This window comes from Rhamphochromis sp. 'chilingali' (genome assembly GCF_963969265.1).
Source record: "Rhamphochromis sp. 'chilingali' genome assembly, chromosome: 1".
NCBI lineage: Eukaryota > Metazoa > Chordata > Actinopteri > Cichliformes > Cichlidae > Rhamphochromis > Rhamphochromis sp. 'chilingali'.
The window spans coordinates 3,617,489-3,644,199 of NC_137929.1; the positions used below are offsets into that span (position 1 = coordinate 3,617,489).

Sequence of the window (26,711 nt, forward strand, 5' to 3'; positions counted from 1 at the left end):
TCTTTCAAAATAAGACACACAACTACAACCATACATTTCACACTGGAGGATCAACTGTCGCGGAACGGTACCAAAAGACTCACGGACCGGGACCGGTCCGTGGACCTATTAGGGACCGCTCCTGTACAGGAGACACTGGACTAGATTGATTGACAATGGTCTACAGCAATCAGAACGCACGCGATGTACTGTAAAAAAAAAAAAAAAATCAGCGAAACAGCAAGTGTCGCGGAAGGTGCGCCGCGTTATAGCGAGGGACGACTGTACACTTTTGGCCACGAACAATTTAGGGGATGGTGAATTTTTTTGAACAAACCCAGAGTGTTAAAAGCCCCCCACTTAAAACCATTTTTATTTCTCAGCAGCATCAATAGTAACAAAAACGCTATTTAGTTTTTGCTGTCAAAGTCGATTTAACTGAAGTTACGTGTATCCGGTTACTGTGGAGCTCCACAGTGGCTGCAGCCAGGTGCTCTTGGCGTGTCGAGGCTTGATTCGTTTGGCCAGAGTCACGTGATCAGTGACGTCTGAAGCTTCGTTTAGAACGTACCTTTTTTTAAATCGAACTTTATTGAAACACAATGAGTATACAACATACAAACAGATGAAGTTTACAAAAGAACAGAACATGAACATACAGAACCAGGAGTAAAAAAAATTATGATATGAGTAGGCGAAAAAAATCAACATATAAATATTGTTCTGAGAGGCTTTTTGTTGGTTGAGTCTGAAATTGATTGTATGTACAATTCATATCCTTATAAAAAGGCAGAAATATGGTGTTTTATTAATAAACTTACATTTATGGATATAAAATAGCTAAAAGTATTAACAAATATTTTATAAAAAAACATTTATCATTCTTCCTGGGGAACTTAAAGAAACAGAATAAAACATTTCCCATCGTAAAGAAAACTCCCTTAAAATATGGACAATAACAAAACTGCTAAATTCTTCCAGAATCTCTGTGTAGAGGAACCAAAAGAGATGTGCCACAGTTTCTGGATGATCCCCACAGAAAGTTTAATTAGTATTTATGTCTCTTTTAAATGTTACCATATAGTGACTGGCTGGGTAACATTTATGAAGAATTTTATATGAGATTTCCTTCACCTTGTTCACAATTAGATATTTATGGGATCATCCAGACTGTCTTCCAGGTGATATCTGGAACATGTCGGTTCCAGTAAGATATTCTATATATGGGAGAGACATGATATCTTCTTGGAATAAACTACGTATTCTCTTATTGCTGTTACCAAGTTCCTGTGAAAAGCAGATTTTTCCCACTGCTGACTCAGCTGGATCAGGGAGAGTGACTGAGGCAGATATTGAGCTGTCAGTGTTTTTATATAACATTAAAGTCCCTGAGGGTATGGCACCAAGCACCATTGAGAATTCCCCAACACTGACGGGAAAATTATATAGTGTAAGGAATTCATTGTAAGTAAGTAGTACTCCCTCGTTAAATTTTAAAACTTAGTAGCGGCCGCCATTGTTGGCAGCTGAAATTTGGCTGGGCCGTGCTATGAATTCTGGGATATGGTGGGCCACGAAGGACACACCCGACCCATCCTTCAAACTCGGGGGAATGAAGGACGCATTTGAAGGAGTCGAGGAATCGGGACAGCCTTCGTCGCCTGGCTGTGACGTCATCGGCCTTCAAATGCGGCCTCCGGAGGATGCAGCCGACGTTTTGGGACACAGCTTGTGTGTCTTTGTTGGTCATGTGACCTCCCAGGGACTACACATGGAAACGAGCAGTTTAGCTCAAATCTGGCAGGTTTCCATCGTCTGTTTTTGTCCTGATGTCCATGAACATGAACACTGTCCCTGTCAAACACGTCCAGATAATCTGATCCAGTGTTGTTCTTCTTCTGTGGTGTTTGTGATGGAGCAGCAGCTGCTGATCCTGATGTCCTCCACCAAGGGGGCAGCAAATTCAGCTGACTGTCATCATTTATTAAAAAGATGTAACAATGTGACATAATGCAATATAATAGTGTCAGTTACACATTGTGGGTTGCACTGTGGCCAGAATGGACATTACCTCCTGCCTAATGGAAGCTGTCAGCCATCCTGCAACCATGAATTAGATAAGCAGAAGTGAAGGGATTGTTAACAACAATTTAATAATAAAATGTAATGTGATAGTTGCACTTTATTAGCTCCCCACAATCGTATGAATAATAACCATGAATGCACTGCATGCTCATAGCAAGTTCTTTAGGTTTAAAGTGAGATCCTGCTTTAAAGGGCGCTTCATCTGCTGGGAATGACATGTTTCTTCTAGTATGTAAGGCTCAGCCCATCTTACTGGGACTTACTTTTGTAGATCCACATGCTCTAAACCTGCTGCTCCATGATTGGTGCAGAAGCTTTAAGCTCCTATTAACAAATAATAACCATGGACTTAGTTGTTACTACAATAACTTATCATTGAGCAACTTTTAATTTTACTTGTAAAACTATGCAAGTAGAATTGAATGGGGCACAGTGAGCTGAGCACAGGCCCACTCTGTGACACTCAGAGGTTTGTGGATATCATACTGAGAGTATTGGACACAGTGCAGCCAGCTTGCAGCCACTTTCCCACCACTTTAGCACAATGTTTACATGAGACTCAGCCACACTAATGTTCCTGGGCAGACATGTGGTGCAGCATGGCTGATGGCACTGTACCTGCAGCTGTCATGGACAAGAACCACTCAATACCTCACCCAAGCCAAGCCTGTGCTGATGTTGTGATCTGAGACCGAGACACTAACCCAGGATCATGATATGATGTTGTGAGAGTTTCACTAAGAATTAGCTCTGATTACAAGATTTCAATCTATCGTAACTCTAATTTGTATTTACTTCAGTTTGTTCATCTTGGAGCTGTGTGCAGCTGAGGACAGTCTTATTATTACCAGGTGAGGATATGTAACAGCCACAGTCTGTAGAGATGATGTCACCATGGAGTGGTGATGTCACTGGAGCTGCCAATATGTGCTCCAGCCAAAGCTACACCAGAGGGTTGTGCTGTGTAACAGGTTGGTGCAGGTGGTGTTATCTACATTTGAACATTAGGCAACAGTCTCATGAAGACACTTTCTATTGTTCACTAAAGACCAACAATAACAGAGACAAAGGGAGAGCAGCAGAACTAGTGCTAACAATTAGCACTGCTAGCCTGCCCACCAACACCAGCTAATGTTCTAAAAACGATGATCAATGATTTTGCTGTAACGGCTCCAGCTGTCTGTGTCAGGGACACGTTGGAGATGAAGTGAGTGATCCAGTGACAAAGGTTTGGAAAGCTGCAGTCAGCTGAGACTAAAGGAGTCACCTGACCGAGAGACCAAATGTTTCACTGAGAACGTCCAGATGAACAGAATCAACCTTTGGGATAATCTGTTCCACACATCCATGTTTCACTTACTGCATTATATTTCCTCATTGCTGTGCACACAGGCCTGTGGCTTATAACCAACTCCAAGTTCAGACTCAGAGGCTGCTGAAGCTGTTTTCTGGAACAGAGACGTGTTGGATATAAAACCAACTCTTCTTTATGTGTCAGCACTGAGGAAAGGAGCAGCTTCGTTTCTAAGTGTATGAAGGACTGTAGCAGTGTGTGTGTGAGCTTTATTTCACAGACAGAACCATGTCAAAAACACAACTTCAGGTAGAAACAATACAAAATCAAAGAGTCTGATCAGAAGGATTAAACAGAGGAGTGTGGGACTGTTTTTAACAGACAGCAGGTTAAGCCAGGCTGGAGGAGTAAACTGAGCCTCGGTGTGAGCAGCAGTGTGTTTGACAGGAAGCTGAGATAAACAGTCTGGAGCCCATTTAGTGCTTCATATGAAAGTGTGAGGATTTGAAAGCAAATCTAAAATCAAGCAGGAGTCAGTGTGAGAATGATTTGTGCTTTTCCTCAGTCAGATGCTGGGAGTTTCAGTTCATCCATGTTCAGCGTGCTGTGCTTTGTGTAACAGGAGAATATGACAGTATAAATCAAGTCTTCATGTCACTGAAAGCCTCCACAGTCTGCTATGGAGGTGCATCAGTTTGGATTTACAAGAAGAACATTTCTTAAACCTGCCACAAGATGGCGCTCCAACAGAAGGGATGTCCACAGTGTAACACAGACACACACATACTGTGTGAATGTGTGAGTGAATGGGCTTTCAACACAAGGCTTCTGCTGCTACCTTTAATTACATAATTAGCTAACAAGAACAAACTGTTAATTACCACCAAAGAACGGCTCCAGATTTTAGCTGCTGACCATTTTGTGAAACGTTGATTACATCAGCTTATTGTTGATTTTTCAACCTTAATATCAGCTGCTTTAAAGGAGCCTGGTTCTCTGGCAGTAACACTTTTCTTCACTAGATGCAGTGCAGGCACAGTCTGTGTTTCTAAACTACACACTAATGTTCATTGTTGTGCAGCTAAATCCTCCCTCTGGATGGGAAGAATCCCTGTCAGGCTTCAAACACCTGGCTTGGTGTTCTGGAGCTAATGTGTCACCTGTGAGGACTCTGAGATGAACACACAGCAGACACTTCAGTTCTCCGTCTGTGTGTCCTCAGTTTCCCAGCATGCCTTGGCTGTGGTGGTGGAGGTGAATGAGGGGGAACATGCTGCTCTGTCAGCACTCAGGTTTCATACCTGGTGATCTCAGAGGACAAAGCGGCGTTACAGCAGCGCACGTTGATGAGACCTGATGCTCTGAACAGTTCAGACTTCAGCCTCACTCTGAGAAAACAAACGACTGACTGTCAGCAGCAACTACACCTGCTCCATCAGTGACGGAGAGAAGAACTGAGACTGAGAGACATACAGCTGCAGGTCAAAGGTCAGAAACGCCCGCTCTTTGTACGGGTCAGGAGTTAGTACTGCAGAGGTCAGAGGTCAGCTTGCTGACAAACCATTTGAAACAGTTTGGAGCTAAAAGCACAACAGCAGAGGAAAGAAGAGACACTGCAGAGATGATGCAAAATATTGTGTTTTGTTCTCAGCTGTCAAAAAGTGTAACACACGTGTTCCAGCACAGCCTTTGTGTACTTTCACTTCTCCATACTGTCCATTGGAAATCCTGTTTGTTACTTTTTGATTTCAGTCCATGTGTCCAAAGCAAACTTCTGTCCCACACTTTCTCTGCTGACTCTTCACCGATGCTCAGATGATCTCAGATGATTTCACCAGAACTCATCAAAATTCGGGCTCCACAGAAACCCAGACGTCACTAAACAAGCGTAACAAGCAAAGTGAAAACTGGTCGTTCAGCTTTATTGACCAAAGATAAGCTCACATGTCACCTCATGACACAGACACTTATTTCCACAGCATGCACGAGGACTGACAATAAGTGTCTATAAAGCCACTTCTATCTGCCACACCTGTGCTTCTGTCATGGTTGCTCTCCTCTCACTCTGTCATTTATCCACAGTCTGCCTCCCTCTGCTCCGTCAGCTGACGTCCTCTCTACACCACCTGCTGTGTTTTATCCTGCAAAAACACATTTAAGAAGCGTTGCACCGAGTAACGGGAGGAACTGCTATAAAATCCATTTAAAGGAGGTGGTGCTGAGTGCTGTGACTGGGGTCCCACCACTGACATCACGGGTGGAGGACATGTTGGAAAACTGCTACAAAGTGCTGTGCAGCCAGCAGAGCTTACAGTCTGTCCTGTGTGTCATACAGGCTCTCACACTTAGTGTTTCTGTGACACATTGAAGAGAAGTTTGTGTTGTTCACAGTTGTGCTTGTACTGAGTGACAGCTGACATGACCTAACAGGAATAATGTGTCTGTGCTGAATGAGAAGTAACACACAATGAAGTCTTGATGCATCTCAATCATCCAGGAAAGTGAGTCTGTTGCTTCTGTTCATCTGGACGCAGCGTTTTGTGGGAGAAACGTGTCGTCATCATCAGGTGACGTCTTCAGTCTCAGCTGCAGGTTTCAGTCTTACAAACAGGACATTTGCATAAAGACTGAAAGCAGCTGCAGGAACGATGGGCTGGGAGCTCCGTTCCTTCATCTTAATTATGCAGATTCTCAGGACCATTGATCAACAACCACTGGTCCATGTCCATGAGTCCCATTCACAGAGATGTGGGAATGGCTGCAGTCACAGCATGTAAGATGGAAATAAATGAGAAGTATTTAGCTGAAGTGGATTTGATTTATGTTAGTTCTTTTTTAACTTGTAGTTCTACATTGGAAGATTATTGTGATATTGAAATATAAAAATACATTTATATTCTATTATTTTCTCAAAATAAGCGTCACACTCGTGGAAGCCGGTGTAGCCGCTGAAACGCCTGCATTTATGGAGACTTTCAGCCCCAGGTAGGCCAGTTATGGATCTTGGGATCCACATTATGTCAGCAGCTGTTCTCCACCGTGAACTGTGTTCAAACAAACACGCTCACGCCTCACAGACGACAGCTTACAGTCCTGTAGAGATAAAGTGACTTCGTACAGCCCCGACCTGCAGACGCTGTGCGCAGAGGTTCAGGAGCAGAAGTCCCGTTGTAAACATATCACGGCAGACCCGACGATGTTTGCATGAACGCGCTTTTTTTAAAAGTCAGGTCAAGGCTCCAAAAGCCCAAAGGAGATATAACAGTTTGTGTTTGCTACATGGATCATTGTAGTTCAGCTTTCCTTTGTTATATTTCTTTAAGAGCTCAAAATGTGTTCATTACATAAATCAAATGTAATTTTCTCTGTAGCACTTCATGGATTTCATCAGCAACACACTGTAGTTGTTCACACAAAGCATAAAGGTAAAAACAATATACACAGTGTTATCTTCATTTTAGATGTCACAAAGTATTTGCGGCTCCCAGTGTTTTCCCGAACCCTGACCCTTTGCGTGGAAACCGGGTCCAAAAGGCTCTTTGGGTGTTAAAGGTTGCTGACCCCTGCACTAGGCCCAACTGACACATATATTTGATTCCAAATACAAAAAATAATGTGTAACCTGCTGGAAGAATGTAGGAGGTTGAGACAGGATCTCAACACTTGGTGTCTGCAACAAAAGACAACAATATGTGGGGCGATCGTGGCTCAAGAGTTGGCAGCTCGTCTTGTAATCGGAAGGTTGCCGGTTCGAGCCCCGGCTTGGACCGTCTCGGTCGTTGTGTCCTTGGGCAAAAAAGCACTTTGGGGTCCTTAGGGACGAGTAAAGCGCTCTACAAATACAGGCCATGTAATGGCAGAAACATTCTCTAGTGTAAATCCTGACTAGTTCATTAACTACAGATCAGTTTCAGTGAACATTATTCACAGAGGGATCTGAGTTCCTTATACCAGACTCTACAGAAACTGTAACACTGTACAGCTCTGCGACTCAACAATATGACAACAATGTAACACACACTAGAATCATCAAATAAAGCCCCACTAACCACTAGAACTAGAACTAACTAACTAGCACTGGACACTTGCATATTAGAGATTTCTACCACCATAGGAGGCGAGATATCATCCTTGAACCAGAGCATCCAGCCCTCAATTTCGGACATAAAAAGCGACGTGGCCAGGCATGATAACACTTTGACTGAACTGCAGGACTGTGCCTCGAACCACTCTGACACCATCGCCACTCTCCAGGCCACTGTGGAGCGTTTGTCTGCGGAGGTAAAGAAGTTAGATGAGAGATGTGGAGCTCTTGAGGCACTCCAGGAGGAATAATTTAAGAACTGCAGGAATACCAGAAGGCACAGAGGGACCCAAGATGACTGAGTTGGTTCACACCTGTTGGCGGAGGCGCTATCTCTCGAGGAGAAGCCACTCATCGATCGAGCACATAGAGCGAATCGCCAGCGTCCCAAACAAAGTCATCTTCCTCGGCCCATCATCTTGAGATTGCACTACTACCACATTGGTGAGGAAATTCTGCTGAAAGCTGCAGAGAACAAGAACCTGATGTATAAGGGTTTTTAAAATAAACATCCTCCCAGATTTCCCTCCCTCTGTTGGAAACGCAGAGCCGTTAACTCTACAGAAACTTTTTTTTGGTGTTCTTTATTACATTTTTTACGGTGTCTTTGTCCGGAGAGCGCGTGGAGGTCCGACCTCCCATTGTCTCCCATTGTCTCCCATTGCATAAATAATTACATAATTAATTATGTAACCATAATTAAATGGTTACATCATCTTTAAACGTCCACACTGATGAAGCAACGACAGGTTTGAAGCCTCTGTGTTTAACATCACTGGGGCTGCGCTGTGACCATGATCATATCCTATCGTCCTGCACACCTCTGTTGCTTGTGCAGCTCGCACACAAGAATTTCACCCACATGTGCTGTACCAGTGTACCTGCACATGTGATGTGACAACAAAAGTGATTTGATTTGATAAACATCTATATCACAACAATTTGACATTTTCTGTGACTTTTCTGAATCTCGGGCAGATGAACTTCCCTGAAGTGTTTCCAGCTGGGCGTCGAGTGTTTGACCGACGCATGAAACGACACGTTTGTGAGTATTTGTGAGTATTTATCACACGGCGTGCTGCGGGGAAAAGCCTGAGAAATCCCAGAGAAGCTTCCTTCCTGCCAGTATACGAGCCCACCAACAGAGACAGGACCAGTTCATCCTCCATCACTTACTGTGTGCACACGTAGCAAATGTTAAAGTTCAAATGGTGGTTTTGTTTGCAGGGACTGTGAGTGGATGGAGATCCTGGTCCTCCTCAGCTGTGAGTTCTTCCTCTGTCGTGAGAACCTCAGGGGGAGAACATGTGCTCACTCTCAGCTGCTTTAACAGGAAAGAAGCTCTTTTAGATCAAAGCTGAGAAACTGTTTGTAACAGCGAACTCTGTCACCTTTCTCTCCTCAGCCTGCTGCTGGACAGGCCCATGAAGCTCTGCTGTAAAGGCTTCCATGTCCCAGGCTTCACCTTTACCTGCTGACCAACGGGAGGCGTGGCCAAAACAGCGATGGGGAGTGGAGCAGCAGGTAGCAGAGGTGAGCCTCTTGTATGCAGCCTGTTATCTGTGGGACCAGGGAGGACGTGACACAGATGTTGCTGATTCAACATCTGTGTGACAGCTGGAGCAGCACAGTCTGCAGGAAACATCTGTGCATGTAGGAGACACCAAGGTTTACATGGTGGAAGCAGACGACTGACTCAAGCAGCCTCACATCACAGGCTGCTGGCTACAAGCACATGACCACAGTGACTGGTTTCACTGGTGTCTGTCCCAGTCTGTGGCAGAGATACAGGAAGTCACAGACAGCCTGCACACAGCGTTTCCTCTGGAGTGTGTTTCACACCCTGTTTGTGTTTCTCACTAACATGTTGTAGTTCTTCCTGCACACAGCAGCACTTTGATCATTTCTCCTGCTTTTCTTCCTTTTCTAGCTTTTATACACTGACAGTAACACAAAACTCCAAAGTCATCATTTGAGGAGCTTCTTAAGAGTTTCTGTGAGTTTAGTGAAGTCAGCCTCTCAACAATAAGTGTGTGTGTGTTGATTATCTAATGTTCAGAGAGGACTGCACTGATGTAGCATCCAGGTGAGCAGCTTATGAGCCAACAGGGGAAATTTAGCTGTATTATTGTTGTTTAAATGTAATAATTTATGATTTCATGTTCCAATATTTCACTTTTCCCAACGTTTTGTTATCATTTGGTCTGAAAACCATGACAAACAGCAGTGTTACAGTTGTTAGCATTAGCTGCTATAGAGCACTCAGTCACTGTATTGGTGTTAGCGACATGAACATATCTGAGCTAACTGTGTGTTCCAGATGTGCAGCAAACCCAACTGTCCCTGTGTTTTCCTGCTGTAGACATTATCCCCATGATGCTGACGTCCTCTGGTGGGACGAGCTCACACGTTTATGGATTCAGATGCTAACTGGACCAGACTGGTGTCAACCTTTGTGCTATAGAAGCAAATCAAAGAAGAACCAGTTGAACCTGAGCTGTCTGTAGTGGTGACACCAACACCATGTCACCTGCACATGCTGACCCAGGGTCAGTGTTGAACCTATAAGCTGTGTCCTCACAGTTCAATATGTCCTCACTGCACAGGTCAATGACATCAGAGCTGTAATGTTGTTCCCGTCTCACTAAAACTTCTGGCATAAGGTGACTTTTCTGGGTGATTCCTACTCCAGGGTCACCAGTTTGAATCCCTCTGTTACTGCTGGGAACGTGCTGCTAAAGTGCCCTTGAGCAAGGCCACGTCCAGCTTCTGAAGCCAACCCTGGGCTCTGCTTGCTGGCAGTGACAGAGTAGATGAAACAGCTCAGTGGATGCTAACTCACAGCTAACAGCGCTCTGTCATGGATAAGTGAAATAAAGCTGACTGACCCACAGCTGCACACAAACACCTCCAACACCTACAGGTCAGCAGGTCCACTGCTGTCTCTGATGGGCCCAAACTTTGCTTGTTCAGCGTTTGCTGCTGCTGACTTTGAAAATCACACCAAACATGGAATCAAATATATCGACTCAGCTTAGACTACAGAGAAGCTCGGCACTGCTCACAAAACTCAAACACAAAAGGCTTTTTAAAGACAACAATCACTTTGACAGACACACAAACACGACTGAGTACAGAGCAGCTGCTGGTTTGAAGCCACAGAAATGTTCAAATGTTTAAACACACTGCAGCGTTGCAGCCGTGATGCATTTGTGCTGCTAAGGCCACACACATCAGCTGCCTTACATTTTAGTACCAGTTCATCTCTGACCATGGCAGCACAGTCTTTCCAGTACACTGATGTTGGTGGGGACAGTGGGGGCTGATTGTTCATTGGCTGTAAGCCGGTCACATGGACGTTTAACTGGTGCTTTGATTGCTCTGTAGTCTGTTGTGCCTGTGAGCTGCTCCTAAAATGAGACAGATTATAATTGTCACCATTCTGTTAATGACTCTTATTATGTGCGCTCTCCTCCACTGTCACACTAAACACATTAAACCTTTATTTTTGTGTAAAGTCAGGATTTATTGGCTCTTCTTAAAAGCGTCATGAAGTGCAAAACTCAGCAAACATTATACAAAAGTAGATTTAGAAGCTGAACTGAAAACATTTAAAGTGACAGTCAGCACAAATCCAGCTGACATCTCCATCCAACCCAAGTCTTCATTTAAAGTCATTATAACTGTGACACACGTTTGTTACAGTATTAATCCTGCCTGATGCTGCAGGGCCAACATCATGAAACAGGCTCAGCATTTATTTCCATTATGAAACTTTATCATTAAAAACAAACCATTGTTCTGCAGTCGTCCCAGGACTGTCGGTCAAACGTTCTCTCCACATGTTTAAGGCTGAGCTCACTTTATCGTCTGCCTGAAGGAGGGAAGCAGATGTTACTAAACATCACAATAAAACATATGAAATGGGTGCACATGAGGAACGTCTGCACTGTTAAAGCCATGCAAACATCTTCACACATGAAGCAGCAACACCTCTCAGTTTAGCAGCAGCTGGTAAAAGCCACAGTGATCCTGGAGCCTCCCTGAAGGACTCGTTCATCAGTAACTGTCAGGAGGACGATTAAACCTTCTGCACACGTCCTGTAGTTACACACTCGGGAGGAAAGACGACGTCCTCGCTCTGCAACATGATCTGTGTTTCATCCAGGACGCTCAAACACAGATTGGTTTCCAAATATTAGACGCACTGGTTCTTCATGCGTTTCTACCTGAGCACTCAGAGTCATTTCTACAACAGGCCTCCTTCACCTGCTGGTGCCTCTGTTTCTGTGTTTGGCTGTTTCCATCAGTGCCTGATGTTTGTGATCTTTGATCTGTTCTGAAGTCTCTCTTTGTGACACAAATGTTGTTTGGCTTCTTTTGCAAACAAGGCAAAAGAACTTTAATGGATTCATTTGCTGATCTTACTTTTCTGATGCAAAGCCGTCCTTTCAACGCTTTAGAAAGAAAACCAAACAATGTTTTTAAAACTTTCCCAAAATGTAAAAGCTATTAAAACCATAAACTTCTGCTCCTTGATCATGTGATTCTTCTTCTAGACTGTCTGTAATTGTTATTGCTGATTGTCAATAAAGTTGTTTTTTATAAGTTATGTTGTAAAGGAAGCTTGTGGCGAGGGAGGAGGGGCGACTAAAAGCAGGTTCATATAGTGGGAAAGTCCTCAGGTCATGTGAGGATATTTACTGATGCGTCAACACTGTCAGATAAAAGAACGGCTGCTGCATTTGTTCTCCCACAAATAAGTTTGGTGATGAGTAAAAGAATTACAGATGATGTGGCAGTTTATACTGGGAGCTGGTAGTGATGTTACTGGCTTGAACTGGGTGGAGGACGCACTAATATGGAGGTATGTGGTTTGCTGGGACTCTAGCAGCGTGCTAGTGAGTACAGGTGATGTGTCTTCAGACTCTAGGCAACATATTGTTTTTGATATACTTCATTTACTGTATAGAATCAAACACAGAGGGATAGAAGTGGATTTCTTATGGCTCCCTGTGAATATCGGTGTTGATGCAATGAACAGGACGATAAGTTTAAAAAGGTGCAGCAAGAAGAAGTCGTGCAGGTTTGACTATAAAATAGAGTGAAAGTGAGGTGAAGAGTATAATGAAGGTAAAGATGAAGGACGAGTGGCAGGCACACTGGGACAGAGACGGGAAAGGCAGATATTATTATACAGAAAACAGTCGTGTAGAAGAAGCTGCAGCAGAGACCAGGATGGAATCTGGAGAGTCAGAGTTGGTCACACAGGCTTGAATAGCACACTTAAAAAGGTAAACATGACACAGGAAGTGTGACTTCTGTGGACCAGAGGAGACGTTTGACGGGTTGTTAGCGTCATCAGGATGCTGGATGGAAACGCTGTGCCTGATAGGATGATTACAGGCTGGACTTTGTCTTCCTGTTACAGATGGATCCAGGCCCTGGATGACTGCTGGACACACATGACCCACACTAGGCTGCCTTCATCCATCCTTTCCTCCTTCACTGAGACTCAGAGTCAGCATGTATGTATTTATCAGTGATTTGAATCCTTTCATTACAGAGTGAAGTTAAAGTAGACGTGTGAACACACTAATAAACACAAAGGGACACAACTACTACTCCATGATGTAAAGCTGAAGTATTACACAGCTTTATGAACCTCCTGTTATCCTGGTAGACGAGTACAGCAATAAATCTTTTACTTGAACATCTTCTGGCTCCAATAAGCTTTGAAATGTGACCATGAAGTTAGAGACACACTGACTGAAACCCACAGCTGTGACTGTGGATCACATCCACACACAGTGTAGCTGCTGTCTCTGTGTGAGCCTTTGCACTGCTGCTCGCAGCACCGTTATATCACTCAGCGCTCGCTGCTGTTATTGAATCCACTTTTTACTGTCCGTGCAATCAAGCTCCTCTGCAGAGCTAGAAAATATCTTCGAACCAGTTTATGTGTTAGGGGATCCTTTGCAGCTGTGACTGTTGCCTCTGTTTTTGTCCTTTGGTTCCTGGGAGCCTTTTATCCATCCAAGATGGCGCCGGTGTGCATGGCTGGCCGTCTTCGACTCCGTCTGCGCCTCGGCGTTGTACTCCTTGTGTCTTTATCTTTGGCACTTTGTTCTCTAGGTGATTGTACGCTAATAACCTATGATAGAAACACGCTCCTGAATCTTCGTTTCTCCTGTTCTCAACGACCGAACTGTCTTGGGACCGCGGGTGATGCCATTCCCCTGATGCCCGTCTCTCCCACTCATCTGACCGATTTACCTCTTCACATGCCCCGCAGGATACGCCCCAGGAGACGGGGTAGAAGGAGTGGTGTCCGTGTCCGCTTCAAGGCTTATATCAGAGCCATGGCTACGGATTACCCCCCTACTAGCTGTGAATTTTCTCGTTTCATCCACCATCTTGGTAGCCGCTTTGCGGCTAAACTGCTCAACCACCGTTGGATATGTCCCGTTGGCCCTCAGTCCTATCCTGCCTGTCCAGTGGCCTTCCACTCTGCTCGTTCTTGGATATCACTGCCTGGCCGTGGTGTTCAGCAAAACAACCTCAGTACCCTCAAACGAGCTACTACTAAGGACAGGACTCCTCGGACTCGGATGGCCTTATTTAATGTTAGGTCTCTTTCTAATAAGGCCTTCCTCTTAAATGATTTTTTTCTCTCCTCGGGTCTGGATGTTTTATTTTTGACTGAGACATGGACCTCTCCGGGTGAGTTCATCCCCTTCTCTGAACTTCTCCCTTCTGACTGTGCCTTTTTTAGCTCATCGAGGCTTACTGGTAGAGGTGGTGGCTTAGCCTCGGTTTTTAGAAATAAACTTGAGGCACGGCTGCTACCCTCCCCAACCTATTCTAGCTTTGAAGCTCAGCTATTGGAATTGACTGGCCCTCGAACTACTCTGTGTGTCGTGGCTTATCGTCCGCCTAAATATCATAAGATGTTCATTTCTGAATTTGCAGATTTTTTGGGTTCTATTCTTTTTAAATATGATTCTGTAGTTATTTCTGGTGACTTCAATATTCATGTTTGTTGTATGGATGACCACCTGTCTAAAGATTTTTCTGCACTGACTGACTCTTTTAATCTTACCCAGTGGGTAAATGAACCTACTCATGTTAAGGGTCACACCCTTGATCTGGTTTTTTCATTTAACGTGGATATATGCATTAAGGAAATTAGAAATACTGGACTTTCTGATCATTCCCCGGTCATCTTTGACGTTGACCTGGGTATCACTGACCCTTACTTGGAGGTTCCTCTCCATCCTACTCGGACTATTAACGCCGATACTGTGGTCAACTTCTCTACATCTTTTGTTAATTCTTCATTTAATATGTCGGACTGTTTTATCCCACACACACTTGAGAATTTTACCAATACTTTTTTAACTACATGTTCCTCGATTCTTAACACTATTGCACCTATCAAACACAAACGCCCCAGAACCTACTCGCAATGCTGGTTAAACGACTCTGTCCGTGTTCTACGGCGTTTGTGCAGGCGCGATGAGAGGAGGTGGAGGAATGATAGACTCCAGTCATCATATGACATTTTACGTATTAGCCGCTCGAAATTCCAATCTGCTGCCAGAATGGCTAAAGCAGCCTTCTTCGCTAAGATTATTACTTCTAATGGTGACAATCCTCGCATCCTATTTAAAATTTTTAACTCAGTGGTGAATCCTCGTCCCTCTATGCCACTCTCGTGCTCCCCAGGTCTCTGTGAAAAATTTTCAAACTACTTTCTAGATAAAGTTTTATCTCTTAGATCTACGCTTCCTTTGGTGGCTGACAGTATGTCTAATCCTGACTGTTCTGCTGCCTTACATCAATTTGAATTAATTTCACTTCCCACTCTGAAGCGTATAACTGAGAAACTAAACAATACTAATTGTGTACATGATGTTCTTCCATCTCGTATAGTCAAGGATTGTTTTAATGTAATTGGACCCTGTCTATTGTCTATATTGAACCTCTCCTTGCTTTCTGGTTATGTACCTTCAGTTCTTAAACATGCTTTTATTCAACCCGTTTTAAAGAAAAATAACCTGGATCATAGTGATTTTGCCAACTATAGACCGATTTCCAAGCTTCCTTTCTTGGCTAAAATCCTTGAGAAGGTGGTTCTACTTCAACTGCAGACCTACCTAGACGAGAATAATATAAATGATAAATTCCAATCAGCCTTTAAACAACATCATAGCACTGAATCAGCGCTGCTTCGTGTTTTTAATGATCTTTTACTTATGGCTGATAATGGTCGTCCTTCTGTTTTAGTTCTATTGGATCTTTCATCTGCATTTGATATGGTTGACCATAACATCCTAGTCGCAAGATTAGAGCACTCTGTTGGCATTAAGGGCACTGCCTTGGACTGGTTCAAATCTTACCTCTCCAATCGGCTTTCTTCGGTACATCTGGCCTCATCTTCCTCTTCCCCTGTACCTGTTTGCTGTGGTGTCCCCCAGGGTTCTGTGTTAGGCCCGACCCTTTTCTCACTGTATATGCTTCCTTTAAGCGCTATCTTTGAGAAATACCACATTGCTTTTCACTATTATGCGGATGACATCCAGATTTATTTTGAGTTACATGATGATCTCGCTTTATCTTTAAATAACTTTCGTGAGTGCATGAGTGAGGTCAAGAAATGGCTGTTGGCAAATACTCTTATTCTCAATGAAAAAAAGACTGAAATCATGATTTTTGGCAGTAATGCCCTTCGCGCCAAACTTCAAGATGCCTTTGGCTTTCTTACTAGTTCTTTCTCTCTCGGAGTACTGTCCTTGGTCCATAATGACATTAACTTTGATTCATGTCAACACGAAGCCTGAACGTCTGTGATGAACACACTATCAGCATCACTGACATATTTCATCATTTAAAAACACTTCCTGTCACCGTGGTGGTTACAGTGACATCATGCAGTTTGTGCTTTGACCTCCAGAGGGCGACAAATCAGCACAGACAGAGAGCTCCATTCAAACTTTGCTGCCATCAGGAATAATTCTTCAAATATAATCATCAGTGTTTGAGCAGCTATGATATCAGGGACAATCTAGACATGTGTGACAATACTGAACATGTCACATGACACACCTCAAACATCATGTGATCCACTCTCAGTCTGCACTTTCAGTCATGACTTCATGAATTTATGATCAGTTTACTCCTGAAATATTCAAATGCTGCAGGGTGAAGAACAACAAAGTGCTGACACATGTTTGTGTTTCAAACAAGAAAACCAGCAGAAATAAATCATCTTTGGACAACATGACAGAGATTAGTGAGTTTCGAACTTGCACTTGAATGCAGCACAGACAGATTCTGATGTTCGTGGTTGTAAACGTGTCCTCAAACGCCGCTCTGACTCTTTCCTTCCTGCTCAAAGTTCCTCTTTTCTGAACTTGGTGTTTGTGCCTGACGCTGATCGTCTCCGTGTGGAGCTCCGTGCGAAGGTAACGTTAGCAGTGTGTAATGTTTCCTGGCTAACATCAGCTGTGTGCAGCTCAGTTCCAGCACAAATCTGCCGCTCCATAGTTCACGGTAACGGACTCATGAGGTCGACCGTTAAACGCTCTCCCGCCATTTTGTCTGTGTGCGCGGATGTGTACGTTTTTGTTACCACTGTCATCTCATCAATAGCCTATTTGGAAAAGATCTCTGTTCATAGTTTAGTTGGATTTTAAAACTCTGTAGTTGGACAGTTTTATTTTGGACTGATGCTAAAATTCTTGCTGATTGTTTCTGTCGAGGTTTTGTACTTGACATCCGCCATTTTGGATGTGATAAGCTGTAGAGAGTGCGTCCAAAAAGAGAAACCAGAAAGAGAACCTGTTTTATTAATAACCTCTTGCAAATAGAAGAATATGAAAAAAACAACAACAAATAGGATAAAACCTTTAAATTACTTGAATTTCTAAAATCACCATCATCTGTTAACACAAATTTGATCATTTCAAATTTTTTTCATTTTCTCTTCCCAGTTACTTCTTTCTCATTCTCTTCATTCTCCTTGTCACCTTACGTCTCACTCCTTAACTGAAGTTATAGTTCTAACATAAGAAGTCCCACCAACATCCTTTATTTAATCTCTGTGTTGTCACAGTTATTATCATCAGATCAGACATGAGACCCAGACAACAACATAAGTTTACAAGCTAACATCATGTCAGCTAACATTAGACGATAGCATCATAAACTTTAAATTACTTTGCCTCTGATCAACAGTTTGATTACATTCTCACATCACAGGTTTATTTGCTAAGTGTGAGTCCGCCCACATTAGATCCACTTTTCAGCAGGTGGAATAATTTGTAGTATATAGGTAATACATCAACAATGCTGCCGTGGCTAAGTTAGGAATATTTATAATGTCATTTCCAAAACTTGCATATGATCTGCAATTTGTAGCAGATCTACTGACTGTCACAGAGCAGCTGGAGCAGTCTCGAATGCAGGTCAGTCCACTGCTGCCCCCTGTGGCCAAGTGCCATAGCTACTGCTGGATGAACTCGTGACACATCTGCACCTGTTTCTATGAACACATTGAGTCTGAGTGGCTGCACTTACACTGGTGCATTCAACATATTGAAAGATGGCAGCAATGTGGATTGTCAAGACTCAAACTAACCGTTGAGCAAAGACAGCAGGATCACTTGTTTCTGTTTGTTATACAGCCAGATTTACTCGTGACACACATGTGCAGCTGCTTTATCACCTATTCTGAATTTGTTTCAAGCACAATACATTTGTTACACATGTTGGGATATTGTGTTTGTTTTAAATGTTATATACCTGTGTGGTATGTGACTTGTGTTGCCATGACGCCAGGTCTCTCTTGGAAATGAGATTTTTAATCTCAATGAGATTTTTTTTTACCTGGATAAATAAAGGACTAATTTGTAACTTTCAGTGTTTTCTGGTCTTCCAAAAGAAAAAAAACCTTCAACTACATGACATGCAGTTGTGTATTTGTTTTCACCTTATCATACACTTGAAGTTTTACAAATCACCACTTCTTTAGTGAATATCATTTCAGTCTCAGACAATCTCGTTTCTCTTACAGAGGTTGAATGCACCTTCTGCGGATGGCGGTACCACACAGTGTGCGTGGACTTCCCCTGCACAGAAGGCAACTACAAATGCTGTGAATGCTAAATAAAGAGAAACAAATGATCCCTGTTGTCTTTGCTTGATGATTGGTTTGAGTCTTGACAATCCACATTGCTGGCGTTGCATCTTTCAATGCCAGCAATGGCAGGTATCAGTGCTCAAACCTGTTGTGTTTGTTTCCAACAAGTTGCCCACCTCGGGAAACAAAAATGTGTTCTTTTACTTGTCAGATGAACATATGAGACACTTTGACTCTTCAGTGCAGTGTGGAGCCTAACAAAGATCTGTTTTGTGTCCCAGCTGATCAGCAGGAGGAGGAGAGTCTGACGGAGCAGCAGAGGAACATTTTCAGCTACTTGGACTCAGCTCAGCCACTACAGAGGAAACAATGAGCTCAACACAGAAGGTGACAGACAGAGCAGGACCATATGACCAAAGATATTTATCACCATATACATTTGAACATTTGCCATAACGATGTAGCTGACGATAGAATTGACAGCAGACAAAATACTTTACAGCTGCACAACTTTATTAAAAACCCATCAATGTATTTTCACTGAAACAAGCAGCTGTTGTTTATGTGCATTAAAGTTATATAAAAATGTAACAGTGCAAATGCAAATTCCTCGCTGACAGTTTAACCAAAAGGCGTTTCCAGTGGAAACTGGCCGACACATCCTGAGCATAACCATGTATAATATCCACTAAACTTCAGAAGAGGTTATACAGTCGTGGCCAAAAGGTTTGAGAATTGCATAAATATTGGAACCTGGAGAAGTTGCTGCTTAAGTTTTTATAATAGCATTTTGCCTGCACTCCAGAATGTTATGAGGAGTGATCAGATGAACTGCATCGTCCTTCTTTGCCATGAAAACGAACTTAATCCCCAAAAAGCCTTACCACTGCATTTCATTGCTGTCATCAAAGGACCTGCTGAGACCATTTCAGTGATCGTCTTCTTAACTCAGGTGAGAATGTTGGCGAGCACGAGGCTGGAGATCATCATGGCTGTATCCCGATTCAGGTTCTGCAGCTTTAAAGTCCTCAAGGGCCGCGTACTCAAAGACCGCTAAGGCCGAAGTGCGAGGCTCGTAGGCTCGTGAAATGGGACGTCTAGCCTCCGTCGCGCTGCCCAGGTTGCCTAGCAACCATGATACTAACAGCTGGAAACGTTTCATACAGCTTTGTTTGACAGAAATGAAGGAGAACATATTTAGTTCATTTGTTTCTTTTTATTTTATTTTTTGTGTCCCGTTTGGATCTTTAGCCATCAGAATTGTTGTCTTGAGGCCAAGAAAGATGCCAAGCGGATTTATTTTACCAAGTGGATCATCATGGCCTTGCCATATTCGTCCATTTGATTGACCTTTATTATAATTATGAATTTATTTTATTTTCAGTTGCTACAAACGGGACAGACATGACTGTGGGATAGGACAGGGGGAAAGAATGAAAGAAAGAGAGGGAGAGAAAGAAAACCAAAGGGGAGAAGAGACGGTGAGAGGGGGGGGAAGAAAAAAAAAAAAACACAAACAAAACTCCTGGGTCACCTGTATGGAGAAAAAAAACAGAAGAGAAAGCAAACAACAAAGAGCAACATAATAAAAACAGCACCATCACAATAAACTAGCTAACAGTAGATAACAGTAGATACTAAATAATAAACGATATTGTGCAGCATGCAAGATAGACAGCGCACAGTGTGCTTTGAGGCAGCAGCCAAGAAAGCTGTAGTCCGCGTCTGTGAACACCTGTGTGTACACCTGTGTGCATACCTGTGTGGATCAGCATGCTTGTATTCCAAAGGTTTCTCCATGTAACGATCTGCTAGGGAGTGTGGGGAGCCACAGCCCCGTCCACCAGGGTATGAAGCAGGTATGGAGGAGATCCAGGCCCCAGATATCAAGAGGTCCCAGAGTACAAGGACCCGAGGAGGACCACCAAAGGGGGGAGGAACAGTGCCACCCTCCTGGGAAGAGCTGAGTAGAGCCCCAAAGGAGAGGTCACCCCGCAGCTACGGAGCAGAGGCCAGAGGGGGTTGCAGTGGCGTGCCCGCGGGCTCTGCCGGCAGCCAGCTGTGCCAGAGAGGACCGAGCTTCAGGCCCAGAGGCCTGAGGGCATCCCAACCCCCGGGAAGGAGCCCAGCCGGGCCACAGGCACCAGGCCCCGCCAATCGGCCACCAGGAGTGAGCCGGTACATACATGAGCGCCCAGCCCTAGTGGACAAGAACCACTAACACACCAATGTCTGAGGGCATCAGCCACCGGCAGGGAGTGTGGTGAGGGGAGATAGGCCTCCGTACTTTAGAGGGCCTGAGATGAACCCAGAGAGGTGGAGTCTAAGACCCAACCTGACATATAGACACAGACGTGCATTCCCACCCCATATGCACCACCAAATACTCGGCACTCACCCAACGTGTAGACAGACACAAATAGACACTGCACAGACAGTCGCACTCCCCAAACATACTCTATATCCCAGGTCCAGGTACCCCCACCCTCAGAGGGGCAAGCCGCACCTAGACCCAGGAGATGTAACCCTTCTCTCTGGGGTGGAGGCAAGCGGACCACCTCCTTATCTGCAGTAGCAGGGAGGCCTCGCATCCCAGACCCCAGTCTGAAAGCCAGCCCTGACGGCTAACAGAACCGGGGTGAGTGAAGACCTCACTCATTTGTTTCTACATGAGCTCTGTGTGATTTGATGAGTATCTGAGGCTGAGACCACAGGACTGTGAAACATGATTGTTGGGCTTCATTTCTGTGCTGAACAGTCGTTTAAGATTAGCTGTAAATAACAATTAGCTGATGTTGTTCATGAGACTAAAGTCATCTCACTGTGGTAATGTAAATATAATATGGCCAATATTATAGTTATTATATTAATCACTTCACTCACAGACAAGTATCTGTGACAGTGTGTATATAGATGTATCATATATAAGAGACAAATATTGTTCCTTCAGTATGTTGGCATTATTACATTTGGCTCAATGCTTATATGTGTAAAAAGCAAATGTAGGAGCTGTGATAACTGTGTCTGATAGAATGAAGAGTAGACTGATATATGAAATATATAGAGGTTTTATATAAATAGAGTGATGTGTATATATAAATAGAGGTTTTATGGAGATGCCATCCTTGTGTTTTAGTGGCAAATAAATTTGGCATCGGCATAACAATGAAATGAGATCCCATGCCTTCTAAGGATAGAACCCAGAGGCAATAGATACAGTGAAAAGAGCAGTGGCCCTAAAATTGAGCCCTGTGGGACGCCGCATGACAGAGGAGCAGAAGACGATTCGTAACCGAGAAGGCTGACAGAGAAATATTATTATTATTATTATTATTATTATTATTATTATTGATTGCTTATATTTTAACAATTGTGAAACCTCACTGTGGATGTAAGAGTGAAATTATGTGGATATCTTGAATCCACTTTATTGTGTAATATTTTATGTGAGTATTTGACGGAAGACGAGCAACATCTGTTGTGGAAGCTAACGGGGTTCCTTTAGAATAAACAAACATAGGATTTATTATCACTGAATAATTCTGTATAAATCTATACAAATTATAGAAATATGTAATAGGAAACAACAAAATAATCTAAATTATAAAATTGTGTGTGTGTGTGTGTGTGTGTGTGTGTGTGTGTGTGTGTGTGTGTGTACAATCAGGAGGGATGGGCATGATTTTAGTGTTTGAACAGTCATGAATTATCTTTAACAGCAGGTTGGATGTAATGTGTTAGAACTACCAGCAGGTGGGGATAAGAGACCTTTAAGGTGTTTGGTGCCACGCTCCACCTTCAGGTTTAAAACTAGTGTTAATGGAGTTTGAAGGTTGAGTTTGTTCCGCGACTGCATTTCACTCACTGCCTCTGTTTGTATCTCTGTCACTGCAGGACCAACATGGAGCCAGAAGTCAGCGCTCTCAGGACGCCGACAAACCTCACAGAAGAAAGGGAGAGAAAAAACACACCTGTGACGAGTGTGGGAAGGGTTTTACTGTGAGGGCTAAACTAAAACAGCATCAGGTCATCCACACTGGAGAGAGACCGTTCAGCTGTGACTTGTGTGGAAAGTCTTTTTCCTTCAAGGGTTCCCTAAAAAAACACCAACTCATCCACAGTGGAGTTAAAAAGTACAGCTGTGATCAGTGTGGCAGAGCTTTTACTCACAGTAGCAGCTTACAGAGTCATCTAGTTACCCACTCTGGAATTAAGGCATACAGCTGTGACGAGTGTGGGAAGGGTTTTACTGGGAAGGCTTCACTAAAACAGCATCAGGTCATCCACACTGGAGAGAGACCGTTCAGCTGTGACTTGTGTGGAAAGTCTTTTTCCAGGAAGGGTTACCTAAAAAAACACCAACTCATCCACAGTGGAGTTAAAGCGTACAGCTGTGATCAGTGTGGCAGAGCTTTTACTCACAGTAGCCACTTACAGAGTCATCTAGTTACCCACTCTGGAATTAAGGCATACAGCTGTGATCAGTGTGGCAGAGCTTTTACTAACAGTAGCCACTTACAGAGGCATCTAGTTACCCACTCTGGAATTAAGGCATACAGCTGTGACATCTGTGGAAAAACTTTCAGCCAGAGAGAGAGCCGAAATACACACCTACGCATTCACACCAGACATGATGTGTACTGCTGTGAACAGTGTGGCAAAGAGTTTATAAGTCACACAGACTTACAACGACACATGTTTACCCACACTGAGGAGAGACCTTATCAATGTGACCTGTGTGAGAAGACTTTTAAATCTCCACGTCACCTGAGACGACACCAACAGATCCACACCAGAAAGAGACTCTACAAGTGCAGCTACTGTGAGGTATGTATTTATATTGTTATCTTGTCATTTTAGCCTGACTGTTTGGAACAACTCTGCTCATTAAACTGTGTTAGCATGTTAGCAATTCTACTGCATGGAAAAGCAGCTCTGAGTGATTATTCAGATTTTCCTTTCAGTTATGATTTTAGTATTACTGTAGTATTATGGTGGTAGTATTGTAGTTATTGCAGCCCAGTAAACTGAGTGTGTTAACTGAAACAGTCAAATGTAGTTGGACGTCTGCAGAGATGCTCTTTATTTCAGGCGACGTTCAGGATACAAATGTTGAAGGACTGACTTACACTGTCTTTGTGTCTTTGTTTAGAAGCAGAGCGACACAGATGGATCCAGTTCTCAACCCTGTCATCACTGTGGTGGTGGGAAAGACTTTCATTGTGACCTCTGTGGAAAAACTTTCAGTCAGCAAAAGACCCTAAAAGTACATCAACGTAGACACACTGGAGACAAACTGAAATACTGCAAAGAATGTGGGAGAAGCTTCACCACACCAAGTGAGTTAAAACGACATGAACTGATTCACAGTGGGGTTAAAAAGCACCTCTGTGATCAGTGTGGGTCATCCTTCACCACTGCAGATCAGCTTAAAACACACAAAGGAGTCCACACAGGAGAGAAACCACACAAGTGCAGACACTGTGAGAGAAGCTTCTCAAAGTCAGGTCATCGTAACAGGCATGAACGTGCACACATGGAAGGAAACTACAGCTGTGACCAGTGTGACAAGAGCTTCAGGAATCTCAGTTCATACTCTGCACACAAACGATCCCACGTTACTAATAAACTGTTTCACTGTTACCAATGTGCCCAAACATTCACCTCATTGTCTGCTCTGTGCAAACATCAGCGCGATCACTCAGGGCTGAAATCACTCCCATCACTGGATCACAGTGAATCTGAAGACACAGAAAGATCCTCTGGTTTCTGTGTCGGACTCAAAAAGCTTGAGATCAGGCTCCACAGAGTTCAGATAGAATCATTTAAACTTGTGTTGAACTGAACTGGTTGCTGGGCTGAACTTCTACATAATACAGATCTACATGGGATCTTCTTTTCTGTTGTTTTACTGAGTCAGTTTTGTCCTTTTTTCTCTGTCCTGGTTTTGCTCGTCTGTAAATGATTGAAACGCAGTCAAATAGTTCATTGTTCTCCAGCAAAATGTTTTGGAAACTCATGTTTAACCTTTAAAACTCTGACATGTTTTAGCACACAAGGCTTCATCGGGGAGTTCACTCATGATTGGACCATGAGAACAAAGGATTTTAGTTCTTTCAAAGAGAGTCTTGGAGATGTTTGATGTTTCTGTTTTTCTGAAACCACCTGAAAGAAAAACTATTTTTCTTGCTTTATGTAGTGTGGAAGTTTTTAATGTTTCTTCATCTGTGATGTTCTTGAATGTGTTCACGTGAAGATGGTACAAATAAACTGTCCTTTCAGCTTTAGCTCCTAATTTATTCATTATTTATGGATGTAGCACAGCAGCCGTCTCTTGATTAACACATGGAGGGCTCGGGATCTGATGGTGTCGTCTCCCTAATTTGCCCACTCAGTAAATCTCACTCATGGCCAAGAAATTGAAATAAATCTTGTTTCCCTGCTGGATAGTGATCCACTGTAACTCTGCTCCTCCTTCATGTTTAGGATTTCTGTGGCTGAAGTAAAATTCCCTCCATCCATCACTTATCCCAGCTAACCCAAAGTGAAATAAAGTTTTGCTCGTCTTAAAAAAGCATTACAATAATGGGCATTACCAATGCAAACTGAATGATACAGAAGATGAAAGAAGAGACTTTGATCAGTTAATAAAGCTCATGATCTGGATTCATTGTGGCTGCTACACAGATACTTCTGGGTCACTTCTCTCAGTTAGGAACCTTCCTCACCAAACTGACTGTTGGACCACACCCCTGGTTTCATGAGAAATTGTTTCAGCCATGATTTCTCTTCCTGTATTTCAGAGTAAAGACTGAAGTGACAAATGGAAGCATGTTTAAAAAACACAATGTGAGAGAGACGTTGAGGTCCTTAGAAGTTACCCTGGGTTTTTCTGTCACCCTGCTAGATGTTACACACCTTGTTATTGGACTGATTTCTACTGCTGGACTACTCCTGCGGAGAGTAACAATACTCTTACTAATTAGCTCCCTTTCACACCTTTGGGGATATTTATTTTTGTGTTTGCAGCGCTGTGAGCCAGAACAGCGAGAGAAAAATCTGCAACAGCGACGAGCCGAATGCTTACGTGAATCGCAGCAGCTGCACATGTGCTACGCTGAATTAGAGGATATCTTTGCTCTGGATTTCTATTTCTACTTTTTCATTTCTATATGATTCTTCTTGCATCTAAACAAAGATGATTCAATTTGCTAAATGTTGATGGCTCTTCGTGCTCAGGTGTAAATGAGACGTAATATTTGCTCTTGGTTTGGTTCTCCTATACAGAACCTTGCAGTACAACAGAAACCTAAAAACATTATTTGTAGTTGTTATTCTTAGTTGTTCTGCTGCCTAAATACCACAGGGTCTGATTATGAAGTTATTGAGCTGCACATACTTTACGACCTGCTTAAGTTCGAGGTCACAGCGTCTGTAGAGCAGCTGGAACATAATGAAGTCTACAAGGTTAAAGTTTTCTCTTCAGTTATTGTTCTTTCTGCTGCTTGGTTTGATGGATCTGAGAGCTTTTGTTTTTATTATTGTTATTATAATTATCATTAATATTTTACTCTCTAGAAGCTTTAAAATAGTGTTTGTGTTTGAAAAAATTGATTTAAGAATTGAACCGAAACATCTGTCCTTCTGAAAATTGCCCAAAGGCACGGAGACAAAGTCAAAGGATGCAACCTGTAACTTTCTCTTCCTTCATGTCAGGACCATCATCCATGATTTATATAAAATGCATATAGCAACAGTAGCACTTTAGTTTGGACTTTATGATTTCTGTAACTGGAAAATATTATTTTGTTTAAAGACAGAAGTGACCGCATAGTTGCAACATCAAAGGGAAATATTAATTAATTAGCATCAAGTATATTTGTTGCTTAAGCGTTTGCACTATAACTTAAGTAGGATTATAACTTTTAAGGAAGGAAAGATTTCAGATATTTAGCTCACTGTTTCAGTTATTTTATATGAAATTAAAACATTTACGTTGGTCAAATATGATGCTCTAAATCAAATAAAAGTTTGAAAATAAATGATGTATTTTTAAATGCTGCAACAAATGTTCACAAAAAGTAACTATAATTAAAACCAGTTAAACAAAATCAAATGTTTGAATC

The 26,711-nt window shown here is 42.9% G+C and overlaps 2 protein-coding genes across 2 annotated transcripts in view; both read left to right on the plus strand.

The window, feature by feature from the left end:
* LOC308399580 (protein NLRC3-like) overlaps positions 1-26,711 on the plus strand; it is a gene marked incomplete at its 3' end in the record, with an annotated part of 115,773 nt that overhangs the window by 46,133 nt on the left and 42,929 nt on the right. The window lies entirely within an intron of this gene.
* LOC308402389 (uncharacterized protein) lies at positions 17,906-24,872 on the plus strand (the record flags this gene model as incomplete). The annotated part of the gene is made up of 4 exons (XM_080891193.1): positions 17,906-17,911; positions 20,557-20,763; positions 22,480-23,412; positions 23,738-24,872. 4 exons carry the CDS (start codon positions 17,906-17,908, stop codon positions 24,428-24,430), a joined length of 1,839 nt encoding a protein of 612 aa, XP_080747319.1. The 3' UTR covers positions 24,431-24,872.